The sequence below is a fragment of the Micromesistius poutassou genome (assembly GCF_964030765.1).
Source record: "Micromesistius poutassou genome assembly, chromosome: 1".
NCBI classification, from domain to species: domain Eukaryota; kingdom Metazoa; phylum Chordata; class Actinopteri; order Gadiformes; family Gadidae; genus Micromesistius; species Micromesistius poutassou.
Genome location: NC_140271.1, coordinates 17,161,149 through 17,188,106, shown reverse-complemented (window position 1 = coordinate 17,188,106; position 26,958 = coordinate 17,161,149). Strand labels below are relative to the sequence as shown.

General features: G+C 42.6%; 1 protein-coding gene across 1 annotated transcript; it reads left to right on the top strand.

The window, feature by feature from the left end:
- The first annotated feature begins 90 nt into the window (after positions 1-90).
- Positions 91-26,907, top strand: gga3b (golgi associated, gamma adaptin ear containing, ARF binding protein 3b). Its single transcript, XM_084488401.1, has 17 exons — positions 91-189; positions 755-839; positions 924-999; positions 1,101-1,199; positions 1,733-1,856; positions 2,417-2,520; positions 3,372-3,452; positions 5,874-6,011; positions 6,205-6,286; positions 6,840-6,965; positions 7,211-7,498; positions 21,488-21,564; positions 21,881-22,107; positions 22,440-22,702; positions 22,789-22,958; positions 24,907-25,017; positions 25,375-26,907. Exons 1-17 carry the CDS (start codon positions 150-152, stop codon positions 25,483-25,485), a joined length of 2,202 nt encoding a protein of 733 aa, XP_084344527.1. The 5' UTR covers positions 91-149; the 3' UTR covers positions 25,486-26,907.
- The last annotated feature ends 51 nt before the right edge of the window (positions 26,908-26,958 follow it).

Below are 26,958 nucleotides of genomic sequence, written 5' to 3'. Positions count from 1 at the left end.
AGTGTCGTAGTCCGACGGGCGGCAGGGGGCAGCAGAGCGTCCGGAGGCGCGTGGAGCTACTTCCGTTGAAGTGGAGCTCGAGAGTCTGCAACCAAGCAACCAGACCTCACAACACGTCATCGGTGACGTCACGCGTTGTTTTCAGCGCCATGGCGGACCAGGAAGGGGAGTCGCTGGAGTCTTGGCTCAGTGAGTGATTAATCCAAATGTTCAATGAATAGATGCACAGCTTTAGCTGAACGTATGTTGCTTGTTGGTGAGTTTTCACAATAAGCTCGCCTTTATTTAAACTGTCATGCAGTTTCCAATGCTGAAGGTAACAGAGATAAGTATTTCTTGTAGACATGAGCAGGAAAAGGGTGGAGAGCTTCAAACTGAATGTAATCACATAATCATTAAAAACATTGAATAATTCAATGTTCTCGGTTATTATTTTAGAGACACGAAACTACACTTCATACTTTAGTTTATAAAAGCACGTTCGTGGACAAAGCGTTCGTCATGTTGTGGTTGCTGATCGAGTTGCATTGCTAGTGTGAAGCAGGAATGAGAGCAATATAACGTCAGGTGTATAAATGTCGAAGAATTAGTGTCATTGCCACTCTCATTGATGACCAAATGCAACACAGGCAATGTGTTAAAGTCGGAGGATTGGCTAATGTTAGATTGTTACACTGCAGTTCTCTGGGGTGTTATTGTAACTTCCTGACCTAACAAACTTTCCCACAAATTATTATTTTTTTCGACTGGTAAGATAAGGCCACCCACCCCGCCAACAGACAGGAGGACTGGGAGTATATCCTAGGCTTCTGTGACCAGATCAACAAGGAGCTTGAAGGGTTTGTATATCAATATCGATATATCCGTGTTTTAAAAACGTCCAGGGTAGGTTTAATTATAAAAAAAATCTCTTTCTCTCACAGTCCCCAGATTGCAGTGAAATTGCTCATCCACAAAATCCATTCTCCGCAAGAATGGGAAGCTTTGCAGGGTTTGACGGTAAGACATGCTTCATTACTGATAAGGTGATCTATTACTTTAAATCAACAATGCTTTCCTTCACCCATACTAGCATCCCCTCAGCGCTGTCTTTTGTTCAGGTGTTGGAGGCATGTATGAAGAACTGCGGGAGAAGATTTCATAACGAAGTTGGAAAATACAGATTCCTTAATGAACTGATTAAACTTGTTTCCCCAAAGGTGAGGTCCTTCTATTTACTATTTGGTGGTTTAGCCGATTATTTATTCAAAGGGACTTATACTTGAAGGGCAACCAAACCCCAACACCTCGTGTACATTGGTTTGCATTTGACAACTCTTTCTGCAGGTTCAACACATGCTTTTGCATGCCTAACTTCTTGGTGCGGCCGCACTTATCTCGCCTCTCGAACTTAGACCCTACGTCATATCCCGACGTAATCCCACCCCCCCTCACAGCCAGTCACCCCGCCATGGAGTTGCAAATAATGGAACTCTATGGCTTTTCCTCCTCTAAGAGGTCACAGAACAATAAAGAGTTGCCATCACAGAGATTTTATTAACTCCAGACGGAAAACTCAAGTAATAGGCAATAATCAAAGTGTCTTGTGCTCTGCTAGTTGCACAGGTCACTTTTCACAGACCACTCCTACTTCACTCCTACAGGTCTGTTTGGAAGTTAAAACATGACAAATGGGTCAGGGTCAAGTGTATGATGACATGAACCTCTTGTTTAATATTTTGTTTTTACACAGTACATGGGCGACAACGTGCCAGAGAAGGTAAAGGCGAAGACCATCGAGATGCTATACAGCTGGACTATGGCCTTCCCGGGCGAGGCCAAGATCAGTGAGGCGTATGACACTCTGAGGAGACAGGGTAAGCGATGAGCTAGTCTCGCAGTGCCAGCTTTTCTATACGAGGTGTCTTAGACTCAGCGTTGGTTCTCTCTGTCAAGGACTGCATACTTGCCCGTACACAGTAGAAAAACAGACCCGTGGTTAAAATTTTTTAAATGTGATTTAACTTACAATTGCTCAGTGTATAAAGCTATACAGTTGGACGGAATAAACCCATGGGGATGTAAATACAAACAAAAGCAAACCTGATTCACGCGTGTTGTGCCAGAACTATGTCTACATTTCGGTGAATGACAAGGGTTCCAGCCAATGAGAATCGTGACTTGAGTTTCTTCAAGATGCATGGCTATATTATATTAAAATAGTAGGTATGAATTGTAATTGTTGTTCATGTAAGATATGTTTCATACAGTGTTTTATGTTTCTGTTTTTTTTTTTATGTTAAAGATATTATTGGTAAATACAGCGATAAGATATTTTTTACTGGTGGTAGACTTTGGCAGTAGGTCCTTAGAAAGATGTAAAACTTCTGCCGGGCAGCGGACCGTGTGACAACACCCACACCTTCTTGTTCTCCAGGCCTGGTGACCGTTGATCCGAAGCTACCTTTAGACAAGACTCTGATCCCCTCCCCACCGACCCGTCCCAAGAACCCAGTGTTTGAAAACGAGGACATGGGCAAGGTGAGAACACAGTCACTACGCAGCTGTGAGATCTATGCAGTGGCGTAGCCAGGGTACATTCATGATTTTCAACAGGGTGGACTTTGGCGAAGTAGGGTGGGCCACTATTTTTTACATTACATTTTTTTGATTCCGATATAGGCAGTACAAGCAATCGTCCCAAAATTAAACAACACGTGATTTCATCACAGATCTCGCGATTAATGGCAAACCATAATAGGCTACATTGATAAATAGATTATACTTTATTTATCCCCGGGGGGGAATTTAAGGCACAAAATGCATGCATGCATGTGATTTTAACATTGAACATACAGACTTGTCAAATAGCTAGTCAAGACCATGGAGAAGAGAACCACATTAAGTATCTTAAGAAAAGCACATGTACACCAGGCTAAGGTTGTAGGCTATTGCGAGCGCTTTGTAAACATGCAAAAAAAAAAAAAAACGGTCTGTACAGCCTGAACCCTAAACATTGATTCTGGAGAGAGAGAGATGCCCATCACCAGCCTGAATCGGCATCAATCAATGAAAAGAAATTCTCAACATTAATTGTGGTTGGAAATGAATCTCTCCTACCTGTCGTAGTCCAATGTGCTCTTGTCTCACACGTTGGCCTACACAAGGCGTAGACGTCTAGGCTTGGCACTGTATATCTTTAGTATTTCTCGGGGTAAAGTCCCTCCATTAATTCTTGTTCGTGACAAAGAAGTGCCAAATGGCAAAGACAAGAAGTTCCCATGGAGGATTGAAGCTTGTATGAATTCTCCCCGTGGTGGAAAAGATGCGCTCTGCTGTGCATGAGGTTGTGGCGAGCCTGTGTGTGTGTGTGTGTGTACGCGCATCTGCAGCTGCTTGCAGAGCTTCTTCGGAGCAAAAACCCAGAAGACCTACAAGAGGCCAACCGGTTGATCAAGAGCATGGTGAAAGAGGTGTGTAACCCCAGCTCGGTCACATGACCGGACACCGTTTTTTAAAGGACAATTCCGGTATTTTGAACATTGAGTCCCCTTTCTGGTTTGTCTAGGATGAAATAGAGAAATTTTCACTATTGGTCCTGTCTCAGGTAGTTCAAATCGCCCCTGCCTCCTTCAGAATGGCTGTCTATGGGCATTCACAAACCTGTCCTTAAAACAACCCTAAACGTTAGTTTTCAGAAATGTGCAACTCACCGAGTGGTGAGTGGTGTTCGTTGATGTTCCAAATCAAGTATCGTAGCGAAATACAGTTTCTGTCGTGTTTTATTTGGCATTTACTGAATCCATTAATTTCTGTTGGAAGACTCATTGCATGTTGACCGGAAACGGAAAGAGGGGCTGGTTGTAGTCTTTTCGCTCGGTTCTAGCCCTACTCTTGATGCGGAGAACCGAGCGACGAATAGGGCGAACGTAAACAGCCCTATTTCCGTTTCCAGTTCCGGTCCAGTTTCCGTTTCAATGGGATTTGCAAAATGCCAAATAAAACACGACAGAAACTGTATTTCGCTACGATACTTGATTTGGAACATCAACGAACACCACTCACCACTCGGTGAGTTGCACATTTCTGAAAACTAAAGGGGGCTCAATGTTCGAAATACCGGAATTGTCCTTTAACCATTGAACATGTGCGTACTGTCTGAAAGTTAAGCATATATTATGTAAGGGATAATCACCGTCGAGGGCGGTAACCTTCCACGAGCCGGGCATATTAAACTGTTTACTGCCCTGCCTTGTGATTATCCTGTTTATTCTACTTCTTGCTTGCCAACATAAAACAATTCAAATACTTTAATAATTAATAATAGCTTTTTCTTATTCGTATTGCATGCTTAATAAATGTATACTCTGTTTGAGTTCATCTCCCTCAAAAAGTAGTCCCCTTTAGAACTACGGTGAATAACGTTAGCAAATTTTTCGTAGGTGAAATCCGGAAGAATCATGAATATTAGGGTTATGGTTAGGGTGAGGGTTACGGTTATGGTTAGGGTGAGGGTTACGGTTATGGTTATGGTTAGGTTTAGGGTTAGGGTTATGAGTCAGCGTTTGAGTTTGCCTGTCCAATCCTAGCGCTTGAGGCAGAACTTTTCCCGGATTCCGCCTACGAAAAACACAGTCGTGACCGGGGAACATAGGACCCGGGGAACATAGGTACGCTCCCTGTTAGCTTAGCTGTAGCTTATTAGTTTCTATAGCAACCACACAAGGCTGCATCTGATCACTAGTTTAATAACGTAGTTGCTACATTGTATCTCGCTTGCGAAACATGTATCGACTACATTTTAGAAACTTTTTTAAACAAGGTTTATTTTTACAATGGACCTCATGTTTGACTTTTCTGTGATAGAAAAAAATACAAGTGGCGTATTGATCTACTATTTGATGACGCTGTGCTCAGTCAGCGGGCAACCTGCCGGGTTAATGCCCTCTTCCCAGCCAATCAGAATCAAGCATTCTTAAACAAAGTAGAATAATGTACTTTGATTTATTACACACATTCAAACAAAACATGCCATCGACAAATAAGCAAAACTGCACCTTTATAATGTTGAATGTTAATCATTTGTACTGTATCTCTAATTGGAATATATGTTGATACAGGTTTTTGTTAACAAGTTTTTGTTACTGGTTATATTTTTTTATCACAAAAAAAATCGGATAATTCTCGAACGTATAAGGCTAGTAATTAGCAGAGGTTTATAAAGTACTTGAAAAAAATAACTAAAAGTATTAGTACCATAACTGAAAATGACTTTGGTAAAAGTTAAAGTCTCCTAAAGGAAAATTACTTGAGTAAAAGTCTTAAAGTAGCTCACATTAAATGTACTTAAGTATCAAAAGTATCTTGTGAAAAAATCGAAAGTATTTTATAGTACGCATGAAAAGAAGCAAAACAACCCAAAATGATTTAACTTTTTCAGGTGAATGAAATGTGGTATATAACTCTTTTTTTCTTTTCTTCCAAAAGTATCCCATTACAATTACATTAAAATCTAATCTAGCCAGAGTGGTTAGGATACTAATCCACATGTTTACTATCAGTCACATTTTCACCACTGCAGATAAAACATGGTTAGCCAATTCGTATTACCTTGTTTAGTATCCTACTGACTGAGGTATCACACAGCTCATACAAATATAATATAACATATTTTAATTTGGAACGAGTAACGAGGTGGCAAATGTCAAAGTAACGAAGTAAAAGTATATTTTTAAACTTTTAAATGTAGTGAAGTAAAAGTAAAAGTCCTGATAAAAAAAACAACTTTGTAAAGTACAAATCCTCAAAAAAAATACTTAAGTAGTGTAACGAAGTACATCAACTTCGTTACTATACACCTCTGGTAATTAGTAATGTTTGTTTTCGGGTGCCAGGATGATGCCCGGGTGCAGAAGGTGACAAAGCGCGTCCACACACTGGAGGAGGTCAGCATAAACGTCAAGCTGCTGGCAGAGATGCTGTCCCACTACGACCAGGAGCGCTCCACCGACTCAGACAGGGAGATCATCAGGGTACACACTTACAATATTCTTGTAGTTTATCTGCATTTCAATGTGTGTGAAGGATGTCTTTGCAATATGTCATGCTAGACGCTTATTCATGTATATCAGTTCTTGTTTTTTGTTAATTGTCCGTAAAATTGTTTCAGTAAATGTTTTGCTGAATTGCTGTTGAATTTTCACTCAACTTTACCTTTGTGCCCAGGAACTCTACGAGCGCTGTGACAAGCTAAGGCGGGCTACCTTCAAAATGGCCACGGAAACGGAAGACAACGACATGAGTTTGGGTGGGAAACCAACTTTTTTGGGGGGGTTGTTTATTGTGTATAATGTTGTATATGAAAAAGTATTTTTTTTTAGGACACGACATAACAGCAAACTATTTGATTTAAAAGAGCATGATCATGGGAAGACACAGGCAGCTATTTACCAAGCATCTTTGTAGAGACAATAGGTGTATGATTCTTCTAGGGAAACTTTCACATCGTCTGCAATAACAACAAAGGTGAGGGGAGGGACTATCGTGGAGAGCTAAGGATTTGCCATGACTGAAATCTGCCTTGGCTGGAGAGGCGAAGTTAATTTGCAATACACTATTGGGGGGTGTGGAAATGTTTGTAAGGATGCAAGGCAGCTTAAGTAATATACACAACAAAGAAGTCAGGAGATTGGCCTCAGTATCAGACTTTGTCTACAGCGGCAATGCAAATGCTAACCAACTCAACACATTTCAATTGGAGAGGTTTCGCTAGGTGCAAGGATAATTGATAAAACTGCCTTTTAAATTGGTATGATAAAGATTTTTTCTTTAACACTTATAAATATATGAACCATCTGCAGGGGAAATCCTGCAAGCTAGTGACGACCTGTCCAAAGTCATAAACTCCTACAGGAAGATTGTGGAGGGCCAGAGGGTCAACGGAGAGACTGAAGACATCAGACCTACCACTCGTAACAGACCAGAAGGTATGTCTAGCAAACACTATCTACATCCTCATAATGTTACCATATTTGTGAAGTATTCTCTTATTTTCACCCTCTCATTCTCTCACTATCTCTCTTTCAATTGTACTTCTCCACCAGCTTATAAGAGAACAAACAAAACGATTGTGAAATGGACAAAAAGGGCCATGTTTAGAAGCTTATTTTCTCTTTGATGTACCAGCTCATGGGTAGGTAATGAAAGCGTTGTCTTTCTGCGCCCCATTCAGAGCCGGTCTGTGAGAACACCGGGACCCTGATAGACCTGGCTGGCCTCCATGCTGAGCACCCCGACCGCCAGCCTGCGCCGCCCCTCCCGCCCATCGCCTACCCTGACCTGCCATCATCTGGTGGTCACATGACCTTCCCCATCCCCATCCCCGCTCTGCCCCCGCCTCCCAAGCCCCCGGGATGCACCCACGATTCCCACGGCAACAGCCCCAGTCTGGCGGTCGCCAGTGGTGGTGGGAAAGCCTTGGCAGCTCTCTCCCTTCTGGACGACGAGCTGCTGTCGCTAGGTGAGGTTTTATCACTCACTCCTTCTTACGATCACCCAGGTTTAGGAAGAGCTTTTTGTAGCTGTACGAAAATAATTGATGACCACCTAAAGTGTAAGTGACCCCCTGTTTGAGAACAAATTAGTTTTTTTCTAGGAAGGAGGGGGCGCGTTATCCCTATGGTTACAGCCCACACTAACCTCAACATACTTTTTAGTACTGTTGTGAGTAAGCGATGTTGAACTTGAAGTATGCCACTCACTGTATATCAATTCTCCGAGAAGCTTCACCCTTTCTCGGATACGGTCATCAAAATAAACTGCTGACTAGACAGACCCTAACTCTAACCCTAACCCTCACTAACACTCACCCTAAACCTAACCCTAACCCTAACCCATTCACTAACACTCACCCTAAACCTAACTCTAACCCTAACCCTAACTCATTCACTAACACTCACCCTAAACCTAACCCTAACCCTAACCCTAACTCATTCACTAACACTCACCCTAAACCTAACTCTAACCCTAACCCTAACTCATTCACTAACACTCACCCTAAACCTAACCCTAACCCTAACTCATTCACTAACACTCACCCTAAACCTAACCCTAACCCTAACTCATTCACTAACACTCACCCTAAACCTAACCCTAACCCTAACCCTAACTCATTCACTAACACTCACCCTAAACCTAACCCTAACCCTAACTCATTCACTAACACTCACCCTAAACCTAACCCTAACCCTAACCCATTCACTAACACTCACCCTAAACCTAACCCTAACCCTAACCCTAACTCATTCACTAACACTCACCCTAAACCTAACCCTAACCCTAACCCTAACTCATTCACTAACACTCACCCTAAACCTAACCCTAACCCTAACTCATTCACTAACACTCACCCTAAACCTAACCCTAACCCTAACCCTAACTCATTCACTAACACTCACCCTAAACCTAACCCTAACCCTAACCCATTCACTAACACTCACCCTAAACCTAACCCTAACCCTAACTCATTCACTAACACTCACCCTAAACCTAACTCTAACCCTAACCCTAACTCATTCACTAACACTCACCCTAAACCTAACCCTAACCCTAACCCTAACTCATTCACTAACACTCACCCTAAACCTAACCCTAACCCTAACTCATTCACTAACACTCACCCTAAACCTAACCCTAACCCTAACTCATTCACTAACACTCACCCTAAACCTAACCCTAACCCTAACTCATTCACTAACACTCACCCTAAACCTAACTCTAACCCTAACCCTAACTCATTCACTAACACTCACCCTAACCCTAACCCTAACTCATTCACTAACACTCACCCTAAACCTAACCCTAACCCTAACTCATTCACTAACACTCACCCTAAACCTAACCCTAACCCTAACTCATTCACTAACACTCACCCTAAACCTAACCCTAACCCTAACCCTAACTCATTCACTAACACTCACCCTAAACCTAACCCTAACCCTAACCCTAACTCATTCACTAACACTCACCCTAAACCTAACCCTAACCCTAACTCATTCACTAACACTCACCCTAAACCTAACCCTAACCCTAACCCTAACTCATTCACTAACACTCACCCTAAACCTAACCCTAACCCTAACCCTAACTCATTCACTAACACTCACCCTAACCCTAACCCTAACCCTAACTCATTCACTAACACTCACCCTAAACCTAACCCTAACCCTAACCCTAACTCATTCACTAACACTCACCCTAAACCTAACCCTAACCCTAACCCATTCACTAACACTCACCCTAAACATAACCCTAACCCTAACCCTAACTCATTCACTAACACTCACCCTAAACCTAACCCTAACCCTAACCCTAACTCATTCACTAACACTCACCCTAAACCTAACCCTAACCCTAACCCTAACTCATTCACTAACACTCACCCTAAACCTAACCCTAACCCTAACTCATTCACTAACACTCACCCTAAACCTAACCCTAACCCTAACCCTAACTCATTCACTAACACTCACCCTAAACCTAACCCTAACCCTAACCCTAACTCATTCACTAACACTCACCCTAAACCTAACCCTAACCCTAATTAGGGTTTGAACCCTAACCTCAGTCTGATTTTGGAACTTGGAATTTGGAAGTTGGAAGTTGAGGGGCTGATTTTGGAAGGTATTTTTTATAAATTCCCAGAAAGGTTACAGTACAAAAGGTTAGGGTTCAAGGTTAGGGTTCGTCAACCCTAACCCTAGAAAAATATTTTCAAAACTTTATCATTTGTTTCCTCTGAGTTATAATTTTTTTAAAAAACGTTGCAATTCCATCAATGACCATGCATAATTCGGGGGCACTAGTCCAAATCTTTATTTGGAAGTTGGAAGTCGGAAGTTGGAAGTGCCTTTAATTTGGAAGTGGATTTTTCACCACCAGGGGGCAGATGCATTTTATGCTGAATTTGGAAGTTGGAAGTGCATTTAATTTGGGAGTGGATTTTTCACCAGTAGGGGGCAGATGCATTTCATGCTGAATTTGGAAGTTGGAAGTAGGTAAAGGTCCTGAAGTTGGAAGTTGTCATTTTTGTCAGAGTGTCACCATTGAACATACGTCGATTTGGAAGTTGGAAGTAGGTAAATGTCCTGAAGTTGGAAGTTGTCATTTTTGTCAGAGTGTCACCATTGAACATATTTAGATTTGGAAGTTGGAAGTTGTCATTTTTGTCAGAGTGTCACCATTGAACATACGTAGATTTGGAAGTTGGAAGTTGTCATTTTTGTCAGTGTCACCATTGAACATATGTAGATTTGGAAGTTGGAAGTAGGTAAATGTCCTGAAGTTGGAAGTTGTCATTTTTGTCAGTGTCACCATTGAACATATGTAGATTTGGAAGGTGGAAGTTGTCATTTTTGTCAGAGTGTCACCATTGAACATATGTAGATTTGGAAGTTGGAAGTTGTCATTTTTGTCAGAGTGTCACCATTGAACATATGTAGATTTGGAAGTTGGAAGTTGTCATTTTTGTCAGAGTGTCACCATTGAACATGTGTAGATTTGGAAGTTGGAAGTAGGTAAATGTCCTGAAGTTGGAAGTTGTCATTTTTGTCAGAGTGTCACCATTGAACATATGTAGATTTGGAAGGTGGAAGTTGTCATTTTTGTCAGAGTGTCACCATTGAACATATGTAGATTTGGAAGTTGGAAGTTGTCATTTTTGTCAGTGTCACCATTGAACATGTGTAGATTTGGAAGTTGGAAGTAGGTAAATGTCCTGAAGTTGGAAGTTGGAAATTCGTTAAAAATCAATGTATAGTCTAAGTCCACCAACCGCATAGCTACAAGGGGGCAGCAGCAGACCACATATACAAGAAAGAAGGAGGACACACACACACACACACACACACACACACACACACACACACACACACACACACACACACACACACACACACACACACACACACACACACACACACTTCCACAGATACAGAATGTATGACGTTGCTTTTAGCAATCCGTCATGGACACTTGATGTGTCTGACACTTGTGGTGAATGGTTTCCAAGAATGTTATATTATTCCCTAAACTCTCTATAAATGTCAATGTTGTAGGGTCCAAATATTACATACATGACAAAGGATTGACAACTGAGCCCCATCTTGGCAATGGGCTTCCAGGAATGAAATAATAATAATAATTAAATAATAATTCAGACCCTGTCCAAAAATTGTTTGAGCTAATTTACCTTATTGTCTTTTTTAAAGCTTATTTATTAATGATAGAAATGAGACCCAATAACCCATGGAGGAATCGAACACTGGTTGCAGTGTTAAGGACTAGACCTTGATGTTATGCTCTCTACCCGGTGAACCACCGAGGCTAACCTGCTTGAATTAACTTGTTGGAGCAAAAGGTTGATATACAGATTGTGTTCTTGGAAATTATTCCAAAAGGTTGATATAAAGATTGTGTTCTTGGAAGGCCTTATTTGACCTATTGACATAACGGTGCCGCTCTGCCATCTTAAGAGGCAGAAGCTTATACCCAAAAGAGAAGGCTGTTGATGCTACACCATACCTCAAGCTCAGACAGAAACATCTTTTCTTTGGCCTTTTAGAGAGGGTCAAAGGTGCTTCCAAAAGCCAGTTTGAACCCTTATAACTTTGTGAAATAAAGGCCTGGAGGCATGAGGCCACGTGTTTTAGAAAGGTCTGAATGAGCTCTTTCCAGCACATGTCATCATCAATAGAAGGCACTATTTCTTGATATAGAAATTCAATTTGGAACACTTTGTGAAAAGATAGGTTAAATTGGACTCTGCAGGCATGTTGACCATCCCTGAAATAGCCCAGTGTCTTATTTTGGGGCATTTCTGTTGTTTCATTGTGGAATGGTAGACACTTCCAGATTGGGTACTCCACTCTTTGTGGAAGGCCTCACTTGACCTATTGACATTTGGGAAGCGTTCAACGGTGCCGCTCTGCCATCTTAAGAGACTGAAGCTCAAAACTAATGGCCAAAAGAGAAGGTTGTTGTTGCTACAACATACCTCAAGCTCAGACAGAAAAACATTTTCCTTGGCTTTTTATTTTGGTGCAATTCTGATGTTTCATTGTGGAACGGTAGACACTTCCAGATTGGGTACTCCACTCTTTGTGGAAGGCCTCACTTGACCTATTGACATTTGGGAAGCGTTCAACGGTGCCGCTCTGCCATCTTAAGAGGCTGAAGCTCCAAACTAATGGCCAAAAGAGAAGGTTGTTGGTGCTACAACATACCTCAAGCTCAGACAGAAAAACCTTTTAGTTGGCTTTTTACGGAGGGTGAAAGGTGCTTCCAAAAGGCAATTTTAAGTGAATAGGGAAAACGCTAACCTGCTCATTTTGTGACCTTCCGAGATAGCGTGTGGTTCCAAAACGCATTCACGTGTCCATCTTGTTCCCATGAACGACATATCCGACAGTCGGCCTTTTTGACCCAACAGAAAAAAAATTCCCTGTTTAGTTTTACTTCCAGATTGGGTACTCCACTCTTTTTGGAAGGCCTCACTTGACCTATTGACATTTGGGAAGCGTTCAACGGTGCCGCTTTGCTATCTTAACAGGCTGAAGCTCCAAACTAATAGCCAAAAGAGAAGGTTGTTGGTGCTACAACATACCTCAATCTCAGACAGAAAAACCTTTTCCTTGGCTTTTTACAGAGGGTGAAAGCTGCTTCCAAAAGGCAATTTTAAGTGAATGGGGAAAACGCTAACCTGCTCATTTTGTGACCTTTCGAGATAGCGAGAGGTTCCAAAACGCATCCAGGTGTCCCTCTTGTTCCCATGAACGACATATCCGAGAGTCTGCCTTTTTGACGCATCAGTAAAAAAATTCCCTGTTAAGGTCACTTTTTCCATCAGAACTACTCAGAAGTGTAACCGCCAAGTGCTTCTCACTCAGCATTTGGTCAAGAGACCAATTAAGAGACAGGAAGGTGTCAGCGCTCCGAGACTTGACAAGCTTTTCACAGGGTCTGAATGGGACCTCCACTCCGAATCTCAGCCCTCTAGGACCTCGGGGTCACCAACCCTAACCCTAACCCCTCCCCCGATAGGTCAAATTTGAACCCTTATAACTTTGTGAAGGAAAGGCCTAGGGGCATGAGGCCACGTGTTTTGGAAAGGTCTGAATGAGCTCTTTCCAGCACATGTCATCATCAATAGCTAGGACCTCGGGGTCGCGAACCCTAACCCTAACCCCTCCCCCGATAGGTCAAATTTGAACCCTTATAACTTTGTGAAAGAAAGGCCTAGGGGCATGAGGCCTATTGTTTTGGAAAGGTCTGAATGAGCTCTTTCCAGCACATGTCATCATCAATAGCTAGGACCTCGGGGTCGCGAACCCTAACCCTAACCCCTCCCCCGATAGGTCAACTTTGAACCCTTATAACTTTGTGAAGGAAAGGCCTAGAGGAATGAGGCCAAGTGTTTTGGAAAGGTCTGAATTAGCTCTTTCCAGTACATGTCATCATCAAAAGCTAGGGCTCGGGGTCGCCAACCCTAACCCTAACCCCTCCCCCGATAGGTCAAATTTGAACCCTTATAACTTTGTCAAAGAAAGGCCTAGCGGCATGAGGCCACGTGTTTTGGAAAGGTCTGAATGAGCTCTTTCCACTACATGTCATCATCAATAGCTGGGACCTCGGGGTCGCGAACCCTAACCCTAACCCCTCCCCCGATAGGAAAATTTGAACCCTTATAACTTTGTGAAATAAAGGCCTAGAGGCATGAGGCCACGTGTTTTGGAAAGGTCTAAATGAGCTCTTTCCAGCACATGTCATCTTCAATAGAAGGCACTATTTCTTGATATAGAAATTAAATTTGGAACACTTTGTGAAACGATAGGTTAAATTGGACTCTGCAGGTGTGTTGACCATCCCTGAAATAGCCCAGCGTCTTATTCTTGTGCAATTCTGATGTTTCATTGTGGAACGGTAGACACTTCCAGATTGGGTACTCCACTCTTTTTGGAAGGCCTCTCATGACCTATTGACATTTGGGAAGCGTTCAACGGTGCGGCTTTGCCATCTTAACAGGCTGAAGCTCCAAACTAATAGCCAAAAGAGAAGGTTGTTGGTGCTACAACATACCTCAAGCTCAGCCAGAAACTGCTTTTCCTTGGCTTTTTACAGAGGGTGAAAGCTGCTTCCAAAAGGCAATTTTAAGTGAATGGGGAAAACGCTAACCTGCTCATTTTGTGACCTTTCGAGATAGCGAGAGGTTCCAAAACGCATTCACGTGTCCATCTTGTTCCCATGAACGACATATCCGACAGTCAGCCTTTTTGACCCAACAGAAAAAAAATTCCCTGTTTAGTTTCACTTCCAGATTGGGTACTCCACTCTTTTTGGAAGGCCTCACTTGACCTATTGACATTTGGGAAGCGTTCAACGGTGCCGCTTTGCCATCTGAACAGGCTGAAGCTCCAAACTAATAGCCAAAAGAGAAGGTTGTTGGTGCTACAACATACCTCAATCTCAGACAGAAAAGCCTTTTCCTTGGCTTTTTACAGAGGGTGAAAGGTGCTTCCAAAAGGCAATTTTAAGTGAATGGGGAAAACGCTAACCTGCTCATTTTGTGACCTTTCGAGATAGCGAGAGGTTCCAAAACGCATTCACGTGTCCCTCTTGTTCCCATGAACGACATATCTGACAGTCGGCCTTTTTGACGCAACAGAAAAAAAAAATCCCTGTTAAGGTCACTTTTTCCATCAGAACTACTCAGAAGTGTAACCCCCAAGTGCTTCTCACTCAGGATTTGGTCAAGAGACCAATTAAGAGAGAGGAAGGTGTCACCGCCCCGAGACTTGACAAGCTTTTCACAGGGTCTGACTGGGACCTCCACTCCGAATCTCAGCCCTCTAGGACCTCGGGGTCGCCAACCCTAACCCTAACCCCTCCCCCGAAAGGTCAACTTTGAACCCTTATAACTTTGTGAAAGAAAGGCCTAGAGGAATGAGGCCAAGTGTTTTGGAAAGCTCTGAATGAGCTCTTTCCAGGAACATGTCATCATCAAAAGCTAGGGCTCGGGGTCGCCAACCCTAACCCTAACCCCTCCCCCGACAGGTCAAATTTGAACCCTTATAACTTTGTGAAAGAAAGGCCTAGAGGAATTAGGCCACATGTTTTGGAAAGGTCTGAATGAGCTCTTCCCAGCACCCGTCATCATCAATAGCTAGGACCTCGGGGTCGCCAACCCTAACCCTAACCCCTCCCCCGACAGGTCAAATTTGAACCCTTATAACTTTGTGAAATAAAGGCCTAGAGGCATGAGGCCACGTGTTTTGGAAAGGTCTGAATGAGCTCTTTTCAGCACATGTCATCATCAATAGAAGGCGCTATTTCTTGATGTAGAAATTAAATTTGGAACACTTTGTGAAACGATAGGTTAAATTGGACTCTGCAGGCGTGTTGACCATCCCTGAAATAGCCCAGTGTCTTATTCTTGTGCAATTCTGATGTTTCATTGTGGAATGGTAGACACTTCCAGATTGGGTACTCCACTCTTTGTGGAAGGCCTCACTTGACCTATTGACATTTGGGAAGCGTTCAACGGTGCCGCTCTGCCATCTTAAGAGGCTGAAGCTCCAAACTAATAGCCAAAAGAGAAGGTTGTTGGTGCTACAACATACCTCAAGCTCAGCCAGAAACTGCTTTTCCTTGGCTTTTTACAGAGGGTGAAAGGTGCTTCCAAAAGGCAATTTTAAGTGAAAGGGGAAAACGCTAACCTGCTCATTTTGTGACCTTTCGAGATAGCGAGAGGTTCCAAAACGCATTCATGTGTCCATCTTGTTCCCATGAACGACATATCCGACAGTCGGCCTTTTTGACCCAACAGAAAAAAAATTCCCTGTTTAGTTTCACTTCCAGATTGGGTACTCCACTCTTTTTGGAAGGCCTCACTTGACCTATTGACATTTGGGAAGCGTTCAACGGTGCCGCTCTGCCATCTTATGACGCTGAAGCTCCAAACTAATGGCCAAAAGAGAAGGTTGTTGGTGCTACAACATACCTCAAGCTCAGACAGAAACAGCTTTTCCTTGGCTTTTTACAGAGGGTGAAAGGTGCTTCCAAAAGGCAATTTTAAGTGAATGGGGAAAACGCTAACCTGCTCATTTTGTGACCTTTCGAGATAGCGAGAGGTTCCAAAACGCATTCACGTGTCCCTCTTGTTCCCATGAACGACATATCCGACAGTCGGCCTTTTTGACCCAACAGAAAAAAAATTCCCTGTTAAGGTCACTTTTTCCATCAGAACTACTCAGAAGTGTAACCCCCAAGTGCTTCCCACTCAGCATTTGGTCAAGAGACCAATTAAGAGACAGGAAGGTGTCACCGCCCCGAGACTTGACGAGCTTTTCACAGGGTCTGACTGGGACCTCCACTCCGAATCTCAGCCCTCTAGGACCTCGGGGTCGCCAACCCTAACCCTAACCCCTCCCCCGACAGGTCAACTTTGAACCCTTATAACTTTGTGAAAGAAAGGCCTAGAGGCATGAGGCCACGTGTTTTGGAAAGGTCTGAATGAGCTCTTTCCAGCACATGTCATCATCAATAGGAGGCACTATTTCTTGATATAGAAATTAAATTTGGAACACTTTGTGAAACGATAGGTTAAATTGGACTCTGCAGGCGTGTTGACCATCCCTGAAATAGCCCAGTGTCTTATTCTTGTGCAATTCTGATGTTTCATTGTGGAACGGTAGACACTTCCAGATTGGGTACTCCACTCTTTGTGGAAGGCCTCACTTGACCTATTGACATTTGGGAAGCGTTCAACGGTGCCGCTCTGCCATCTTAAGAGGCTGAAGCTCCAAACTAATGGCCAATAGAGAAGGTTGTTGGTGCTACAACATACCTCAAGCTCAGACAGAAAAACCTTTTCCTTGGCTTTTTATTTTGGTGCAATTGTGATGTTTCATTGTGGAACGGTAGACACTTCCAGATTGGGTACTCCACTCTTTGTTGAAGGCCTCACTTGACCTATTGACATTTGGGAAGCGTTCAACGGTGCCGCTCTGCCATCTTAAGAGGCTGAAGCTCCAAACTAATGGCCAAAAGAGAAGGTTGTTGGTGCTACAACATACCTCAAGCTCAGACAGAAAAACATTTTCCTCTGCTTTTTACAGAGGGTGAAAGGTGCTTCCAAAAGGCAATTTTAAGTGAATGGGGAAAACGCTAACCTGCTCATTTTGTGACCTTTCGAGATAGCGAGAGGTTCCAAAACGCATTCACGTGTCCATCTTGTTCCCATGAACGACATATCTGACAGTCGGCCTTTTTGACCCAACAGAAAAAAAATTCCCTGTTAAGGTCACTTTTTCCATCAGAACTACTCAGAAGTGTAACCCCCAAGTGCTTCTCACTCAGCATTTGGTCAAGAGACCAATTAAGAGGCAGGAAGGTGTCAGCGCCCCGAGACTTGACAAGCTTTTCACAGGGTCTGACTGGGACCTCCACTCCGAATCTCAGCCCTCTAGGACCTCGGGGTCGCCAACCCTAACCCTAACCCCTCCCCCGATAGGTCAACTTTGAACCCTTATAACTTTGTGAAGGAAAGGCCTAGAGGAATGAGGCCAAGTGTTTTGGAAAGGTCAGAATTAGCTCTTTCCAGCATATGTCATCATCAATAGAAGGCACTATTTCTTGATATAGAAACTAAATTTGGAACACTTTGTGAAACTAAAAGTTAAATTGGACTCTGCAGGCATGTTTGCCATCCCTGAAATAGCCCAGTGTCTTATTTTGGGGCATTTATGTTGTTTCATTGTGGAATGGTAGTCACTTCCAGATTTGGTACCCCTCTCCTTTTGGAAGCGGGGATTCCAACTTCCAACTTCCAACTTGTAGACATGAACCAATTGCTGTTGGTGGACTTAGACTATACATTGATTTTTAACGAACTTCCAACTTCAGGACATTTACCTACTTCCAACTTCCAACTTGTAGACATGAACCAATTGCTGTTGGTGGACTTAGACTATACATTGATTTTTAACCCTGTAAGACCCAAATATAGAAAAACCAAAAAAAAAAAAAAAAGTAGGAGTAGGAGGCCTTTGATGCAGAAATTAAAGAGTTAAAAAAAAATGTTTATGTACGTTTTTAGAGAAATGTTGTAATATTGCAACATTGGGCTTAGTTGGGAGCAGAATTTCTGTATTTGTACTCACGTTGTCTGAACAATTCAGAACAACTAAGGGTTCATTTGCAGGGTTGATTGCTTACTTAGCCCATAACGGTATATAAAATTAATAATAATCACACATTAGTCATATTTTTATGAAGTCATTTATTAAAAATAATAAAAATATTAAAAATATTAAGGTTCAGGTCCAGCAAAGGATGACACAAGTGTGACGGCTTCATCACTCTCATCGGTGTCACTGATTTCCATCTCAACCTCACTCTCTCCATTTTGGACCATGTCAATAACATCCCGCACACTGTATCGCGGCTCTCTCCTTGCTGGTGGCATTCTGAAAATAAAATATCAATTAATTAACATGTATATATATATATATGCTTTATATATTGTAGTACATAACCTGAAGGAATAGATAGGGTGGTGGACCAAGTGCTCAGGGTAGAAATGTTTTCCAGGCAGACAATACTGTCTGCCTGGTAAGTCGCTTTGGACAAAACCGTCTGCTAAATTCCCTAAATGTAAATGTAAATGGTTTAATGGCTCTAATTATCATACTAAAAGGAAAACATGCATACCCCCACTTACATCATTGGTGGACTTAGAATATACATTGATTTTTAACGAACTTCCAACTTCAGGACATTGACCTACTTCCAACTTCAAAATTGTAGACATGAACCAATTGCTGTTGGTGGACTTAGACTATACATTGATTTTTAATGAACTTCCAACTTCAGGACATTTACCTACTTCCAACTTCCAAATCTACACATGTTTAATGGTGACACTGACAAAAATGACAACTTCCAACTTCCAAATCTACATATGTTCAATGGTGACACTGACAAAAATGACAACTTCCAACTTCAGGACATTTACCTACTTCCAACTTCCAAATCTACACATGTTTAATGGTGACACTGACAAAAATGACAACTTCCAACTTCCAAATCTACATATGTTCAATGGTGACACTCTGACAAAAATGACAACTTCCAGCTTCAGGACATTTACCTACTTCCAACTTCCAAATCTACACATGTTTAATGGTGACACTGACAAAAATGACAACTTCCAACTTCCAAATCTACATATGTTCAATGGTGACACTCTGACAAAAATGACAACTTCCAGCTTCAGGACATTTACCTACTTCCAACTTCCAAATCTACACATGTTTAATGGTGACACTGACAAAAATGACAACTTCCAACTTCCAAATCGACATATGTTCAATGGTGACACTCTGACAAAAATGACAACTTCCAGCTTCAGGACATTTACCTACTTCCAACTTCCAAATCTACACATGTTTAATGGTGACACTGACAAAAATGACAACTTCCAACTTCCAAATCTACATACGTTCAATGGTGACACTCTGACAAAAATGACAACTTCCAACTTCAGGACATTTACCTACTTCCAACTTCCAAATCTACACATGTTTAATGGTGACACTGACAAAAATGACAACTTCCAACTTCCAAATCTACATACGTTCAATGGTGACACTCTGACAAAAATGACAACTTCCAACTTCAGGACATTTACCTACTTCCAACTTCCAAATTGTAGACATGAACCAATTGCTGTTGGTGGACTTGGACTATACATTGATTTTTAACGAATTTCCAACTTCCAACTTCAGGACATTTACCTACTTCCAACTTCCAAATCATAGACATGAACCGATTGCTGATGGTGGACTTAGTGTATGAATACATTTTGAATTATCTTCCAAATCACTGATGTTTAGTTTTAACATGGTTCACTACTGCCCCCTGGAGTTTTCCGAATTTCACTTCCAAATCCAGACATTAATTTTTTCGACTCAGTGCTGCCCCCTTTTGCCTGGGAAGTCGATTTTCCAAATTCCAAATTCAGCTTCCAACTTCCATCTTTCAACTTCCAACTTCCATTTCCAACGTCCAGATTCCAACTTCCAAGTTTCGAATCTACATATGTTCAATGGTGACACTCTGACAAAAATTCCAAAAAGGACAGTGTAAGGTGGGGGTGAATCTGGGCTTTCCAAATCGGCTATACAAACCCATGTTAAATCGGCTCCAAACCCTAACCCTAACTCATTCACTAACACTCACCCTAAACCTAACTCTAACCCTAACTCATTCACTAACACTCACCCTAACCCTAACCCTAACCCTAACTCATTCACTAACACTCACCCTAAACCTAACCCTAACTCTAACCCTAACTCATTCACTAACACTCACCCTAAACCTAACCCTAACCCTAACTCATTCACTAACACTCACCCTAACCCTAACCCTAACCCTAACCCTAACTCATTCACTAACACTCACCCTAAACCTAACCCTAACCCTAACCCTAACTCATTCACTAACACTCACCCTAAACCTAACCCATTTTAACCCAGGATTTTACTCCTGGGTTCTCAGAATTAAGGTCATATTTTAGTAACGGGGACAAAATTGAATAGATTAGTATGTTGATGGTCATATGAGACCATGTCAAAAAACCTTTAAATGTTTTGGGTCCAATGGCCCCTTTTTAAAGGGACTACGTGTAGGATTTGTACATGCATAAAATGCTTTGAAATGCAAATAAAAACGGGAAGTAATTTAACCCCAACTCTCTCCATTGCAAACTCTCCAAATGAGCCAATTTGGATAGGGAAATGGAAGAAAATCACGTCCAGTGCAGATAATGCCATAAATATCTGATTTCATTGTCTCAACTCAAAGAGACCACACACCAGTGCTCTGAATCACCAGCTCAAGCAGGCTGCCAATCACTTAATGGCCTAAGGGGTCTGTAATGATGAGGGATTTCTGATTCTTACACATAGTACCTTTTAAGTTCAATTAATATTAGGACAAATACTCTCTTTAATTTATGCAAGTGGGGTTCTTTTCAGTTTTCGTCCTACACCCACCCAAAAGATGTGCTGTATCGGAGGACTTGGATGAGATGTGTTGTATCTGAGTCATGAATCATATTTTTAGAATAGCTCTTCCGTGCAACCAAGAATCTTTGTCATGCAGCACTTACTCCACTCTTAATTGTATATGTTGATTGTTCTCTGCATCAATTGTAAGTTGCTTTGGATAAATGCATAGTCTGCAAAATAACTGAATGGTGTTCTCTTAGGACTGAACGTTTCCCCTCAGAGGGACACAGCAGTGTGAATAACTGAATGGTGTTCTCTTAGGACTGAACGTTTCCCCTCAGAGGGACACAGCAGTGTGAATAACTGAATGGTGTTCTCTTAGGACTGAACGTTTCCCCTCAGAGGGACACAGCAGTGTGAATAACTGAATGGTGTTCTCTTAGGACTGAACGTTTCCCCTCAGAGGGACACAGCGGTGCATCAGCTCAGTCAGGGTCTGGCCCCGTGGAGCTCCTTTCAGGTGAGTGACACCAGCATGGTACTGTGGCATTGTATTTGTGCAATTGTAATGTAGCCATCAACAGCTCTCCTTTACGACATGACCTTTATTTTTGTTAGTTCATTATGTAGACTATTATTTTAACAACGCTAGCCTTGCGACATTATTACACACATGCAGAACATCCAATAGTCGAACATCCAATAATAATTTTTTTTCAAAGGGTTGTTTGTTTGGTTGTTTACTTGTCAAAATAAGATGCACACTTTAAGATGTTATATCAAACCAAAATGTTCACAATAATGTTAAATAATGAACATAATGTCTCTCCACCTAGGCACCAGAAGTAGACCTGTTAGGGAGCTTCGCTCAACAAAACCCAGTCCTGGTGCCAATGGGAACCCCCCCACACACAACGATCCCCACACACTCTGTATACGGCACACACACCACACACTCTGTTCACCCCACACACTCCATACAATCCACACACACCACACACCCAACAAACACCCTGCAGGACCTCCAAGACATGGCCATGCTGGGCTTTGGAGAGAACAAGAGGTTAGTGTGTTACATCAACAACCGCAATTCTCATTCAGTCATTCACACTTGAATGACTGAATCTGACATTTTTATTATTTTTATTGAACATAGATCATTTTGAATTTCAAACAAAGTCTTCCATCCGAGATAGTGAGGTTGGGAGGGGAATTAATCTTTTAATAATTAAAGGGCCTCAGCCTTTTATAAATATGGATATCATTCAAATTGAGAACCTTCCGACAGCTTCATTTGCTCATTAGTTAAGTTTTCCTTTATATTAAGCAAGGACTTGTTATTGTTTTTGATAGGTTTAACCTTAATATGACCTATTTGCATGAATTAATTTTCAGCCTGACTGGCCAGACATTAGGCGTTAGCTTTGGGATGCCAGCCGCTGTGTCCGGGCAAGGTAGCAACTCCTCCAACATGGTCCAGGTCCTCCACCCCGCCCCTGCCGTGTCCCAGTCCAAGGCCCAGAGCCTGGGCGCGGCCCCCGAGAGCCCACTGCTCCACTCAATGTCCCCCAGCCACCCCCCCTTGCCTGCCAGCCCCTCCAGAGGGCCCGAGTTGTCCCTGGCCAGCGTCCACGTCCCACTGGAGGCCATCAGACCCAGTAGGTACCTTAAAAGAAGGAAGTGGGGGGAGGGAAGTGGGGTGGTTCATGAAGGAGGTTTGTGTGATTGTCTTGTCTGTCACTAGGTAAGGTGCTGCCCGTGACAGCCTACGATAAGGACGGCATGCGCGTGCTGCTGAACTTTGCAGCGGACTGCCCCCCGGGGAGACCTGACGTGCTGGTGATGGTGGTGTCCATGTTGAACACAGCACCCTTGGCTGTCCAGAACATGGTGCTGCAGGCAGCTGTTCCTAAGGTAACTCTCACACACACGCATGCACACACGCAAACTTCTAACTACAGGATCATTAGAAGATGATTGTTGAAACTGTGCCTCACTCCTCACGCGTTTACATGACACTAAAGAAAGTCGACTTATTGGGTTAGTCCAACTATGATTGGATTATTAAGATGCATGTATACACCTTAGTCGAGCTAAAATCTAATCGAATTGGGTTACTCATAGTCGAATTAAGACCCCTAGATAATGCGATTCATAGTCGAGTTAAGCGTGCATGTACGGAGTCGAATTGGATTATGCGTCGAATTGCGTTCTGCGCATGCTCGAGATCTTTTCCCGGGGCCGTGAGCCGGTAGTAGTAGAAGGAGACGCTAGTCGTGTTAAAAAACGAGAAACGGCGATTTATTTAAAAAGGTGGTGCAGAAGATGGAGGAAGCCGGTGAATGTAGTCACCCCCTATAAGAGTTGTGTCCTGGCCGCGGGAGCGCGCATGGCAGGCATTCATTAAAGGTGGAAGCACACAGACACTACACTTTGATTTCACCCAAGGCTGAATTAAAAGTACATGTTTTTCTAAATCTGGGTCATCAACGAGGTTGTAAAGTAGTAACTTCGGGCACATCTGTCAAAATAAATGTTTTTTCTCCCGACGTGTTTACAATCTTTATTCATTCCTTGCGATGCGGCGGGGAATGCCGTATACGGACGGGCGGCGGAGGGGCTGATCCGGTGGGAGAAAGATGTTTTCAGCAGACAGCTGTCAACTCACTTCGGATAGGCAATTTATTTAAAAAGCTGGCGCAGAAGATGGAGGAAGCCGGTGTCGTCAGACACATTTTTCGCCTGGTCGCGCTGTCACCAGCGACATAATCTGTCTCTGTGCAGTTATGTATGCAGTTATGTCAGGCAAATTTTGTCGCGGAGCGTTTTTCCTGCCAACGGCCCATGCCAATTCAGTCTCATCAACCATGGCCGAGATAACCACCATTGCATGTCTTTACCTGTTGTGGAAGAGGGAGAGACGTCGGAATGCCCGTCGTTTATGGGTTAATAATATAATACGGAGGCGCACACAGCTTTGTGCCATTATATTATATAGATATTTATTTATTATATTATATAATATAATATCATATAATATTATATATAGAGCTCCAGGAGTCGCAAACGGCAACAATCACTTTCTCCTCCAAGCTGCGGTTCACTGCGGAGTGCAGGGAACGGTTGGCCAGGCCGGTTGAACGCTGATTGGCTGTCTCACACGAATGCTGTGGCAAAGTTCAAATATTTCAACTTCAGCGAAATTTGTTGCGCTGCAAATCCACGTGAACGCGCCCGCCTGTGACAGGGAAAAATGTTGCGCCGTCAATCAAATCTTGCCACAGGTTTGTGCCACGACAAATTTCGCCCGATACACGTCTCTATGTTGACTTTGTGTTGAAACGTGTCGCGCCGTTGCGTTTGGTGTGAACACACATAGGGGGTAACGACATTCACCGGCTTCCTCCATCTTCTGCACCACCTTTTTAAATAAATCGCCGTTTCTCGTTTTCAGACACGACTATCGTCTCCTTCTACTTCCGGCTCACGGCCCCGGGAAAAGACTCCATACATGCACGCTTAACTTGACTATGAATCGCATTATCTAGGGGTCTTAATTCGACTATGAGTAACCCAATTCGATTCGAGTATAGCTCGACTAAGGTGTATACATGCATCTTAGTAATCCAATCATAGTTGGACTAAGCCAATAAGTCGACTTTCTTGAGTGTCATGTAAACGCATTGACTGTTTTGTTAGGCCTTTCCCGATACTGATATATAAAATCCAGTCTCCAGGACAGAATTTAAGTTGCGACATAACTTGTTAGTGTCAGTCCAGTGTAAGGTGTATTAAGTCTTGATTGAACACTGATCCAAACCTTGACTTTATGATGTTCATCTCCTCCCCTCCTGCTCCACAGTCCATGAAGGTGAAGCTCCAGCCTCCGTCTGGTACAGAGCTGGCAGCTTTCAACCCCGTCCTCCCCCCGGCCTCCATCACCCAGATCATGCTGCTAGCCAACCCAGCCAAGGTATGGCTACCCCTGCATAGTCTCATAACGCTGCTTACTAACCCAGCTAAAGTATGGGTCACCCTAGAGTAAAGAAACTATAGGTTCTAATAATGCTGAACACTATCATAGTTACTTTAAGGGTCACTGCATATAAATGTGTATTGCTTTTGGGAAGCAGGCGTTTAGCAGCCCATCACATGCAGGCCAACCCTTTATGGATTTTGGCCTGCATGATAAATAATCGCTGATGACATCACAATAAAACCGCTGTCAGCCAATAGTTAAGTGTTTGTTTAGCTGAAATGGGTTTTTCCGTTACTCTCTACTATTAAAAGGAAGGATGATGAGCTCCTCTTACCACCCGTGTGTTCACAGGAGAAGGTGCGGCTGCGCTACAAGCTGGGCTTCACTCTGGGTGAGCACCCATGCAACGAGGCGGGAGAGATAGACCAGTTCCCCTCCACTGAAACGTGGGGTCACCTATAGCGTCCCCCTCTGGCCTATTTCTGCACACTGCTGGGCCGTACCATGTCGGGCTCTACCAAGGGGTGTTTTCTGTTATATCTATTGCCAGGAGAATAAGAGGAAACCAAGAGATTCAGAAGGAGATCTGCTGATACACACTGCTGTTGTTTCGCTAATCGTTCCTTATTATTTATTAGTCATTATTTGATTAACAAGATGCTTTGCAGAGAGTCTGATCAAGTTTTAGATACTGTTCATTGCTGTAAAAATCAAAGGGCTATGCTGGCCATGAGTTGTCACTGGCCATCTTAATTTAAACATTAACTTTATCTCTTCCCCACAGGGGCATACAGAAATTGTTTTTACTGCTAACTTTACAAGAGCCAATATGGTAGAAAACTAAAAGGTATTCAGCTTTCTAACCTAACATTGTTTCTCTTTGGCTCAGATTGTCATGTGTAATCAATTTATTTCACAACAGGCCAACGTGTCGCATGCTATGCCCCCTTGCTTGCCTCATGTAGAACTGTAGATTCCTGTACATGTTGCTTTTCAAACCTGCATTCAAGCAGTAGTGTTTTGGTTTGAGCCCGTTTTTAATCTGAAGAAAACATACACCCCCGGCATAACTATTCAGGTTCCCCTTACAGACCTCTGAACTGTTGAGAGGTTTACAGAGAAGTATCTGCAAACTGTCACGCAGACAAGCACTTTGAACCTTTTTGTTTTAGTTATATATTTTGAATTAGGAATGAGCAAGTAATGTATTATTTTTGAAGAGATGGACTTGTAAAGTGTAACAAATGTTGGGAACGATGAGGGAGGGACATTAAGCTGTAGAGGGAAAAGCGTACTAGCTCGTTATTTTGTGATGTTTTTTATTGGTGCATATCAAGTGTTTGAGCTGTTTTTGTATTTTAGAACTTGTTGCATAATTTTGACATGTCTAATGATTACCTTAAGGTTGTTGATAGATCTATGGACTGTAACATGCCTGAGAAAAAAAACTCTGTAGCACTTTATTTCTGCATTTTTATTGTGCTCCGGAGTTGCGGTGATGCACTAATTTTATTACATTGAATTGGAATTCTTTTTTGAAACCTTAATTGCAGTGATGTGCCCAGAAATCGTTCAATTGTGTTCATTTGTAATCAGTATTACTTAAAACAGCCTTTGACAGTAATTTGATTTATCAAGTCCCCAAAATGTGTTGTCATGCCAACTGCAACAGTATAATTATGGGATGTCCTACCTGGGCCTCCTTTAAGCATTTAGTCACGCTTCACTGGCAGTTGCTGACATTGTGTGGATTGGGTGTGTGTAGTGTAAATAGGTGTGAACATCCGTGCAAGTCATGTGTCCATGTAAGTATGGAGACTAGTCTGTATATAATGTATGTTTTAATTGTATGCAGCATGAGGAAATAAATTACTTTCAATGGGTGAGTGTTTCTACCTCCTTGCACTTTTCCTATTTGCTATGTGCATCGTAAGG

What these genes read in the sequence shown, in the direction of transcription:
- gga3b (XM_084488401.1), top strand. Translation starts at nt 150, where the DNA reads ATGGCGGACCAGGAAGGGGAGTCGCTGGAGTCTTGGCTCA. An exon ending in TGACACTCTGAGGAGACAGG is followed by an intron (nt 1,857 to 2,416) that starts GTAAGCGATGAG and finishes CTTGTTCTCCAG; the next exon opens with GCCTGGTGACCGTTGATCCG. An exon ending in CCCCGTGGAGCTCCTTTCAG is followed by an intron (nt 21,565 to 21,880) that starts GTGAGTGACACC and finishes CTCTCCACCTAG; the next exon opens with GCACCAGAAGTAGACCTGTT.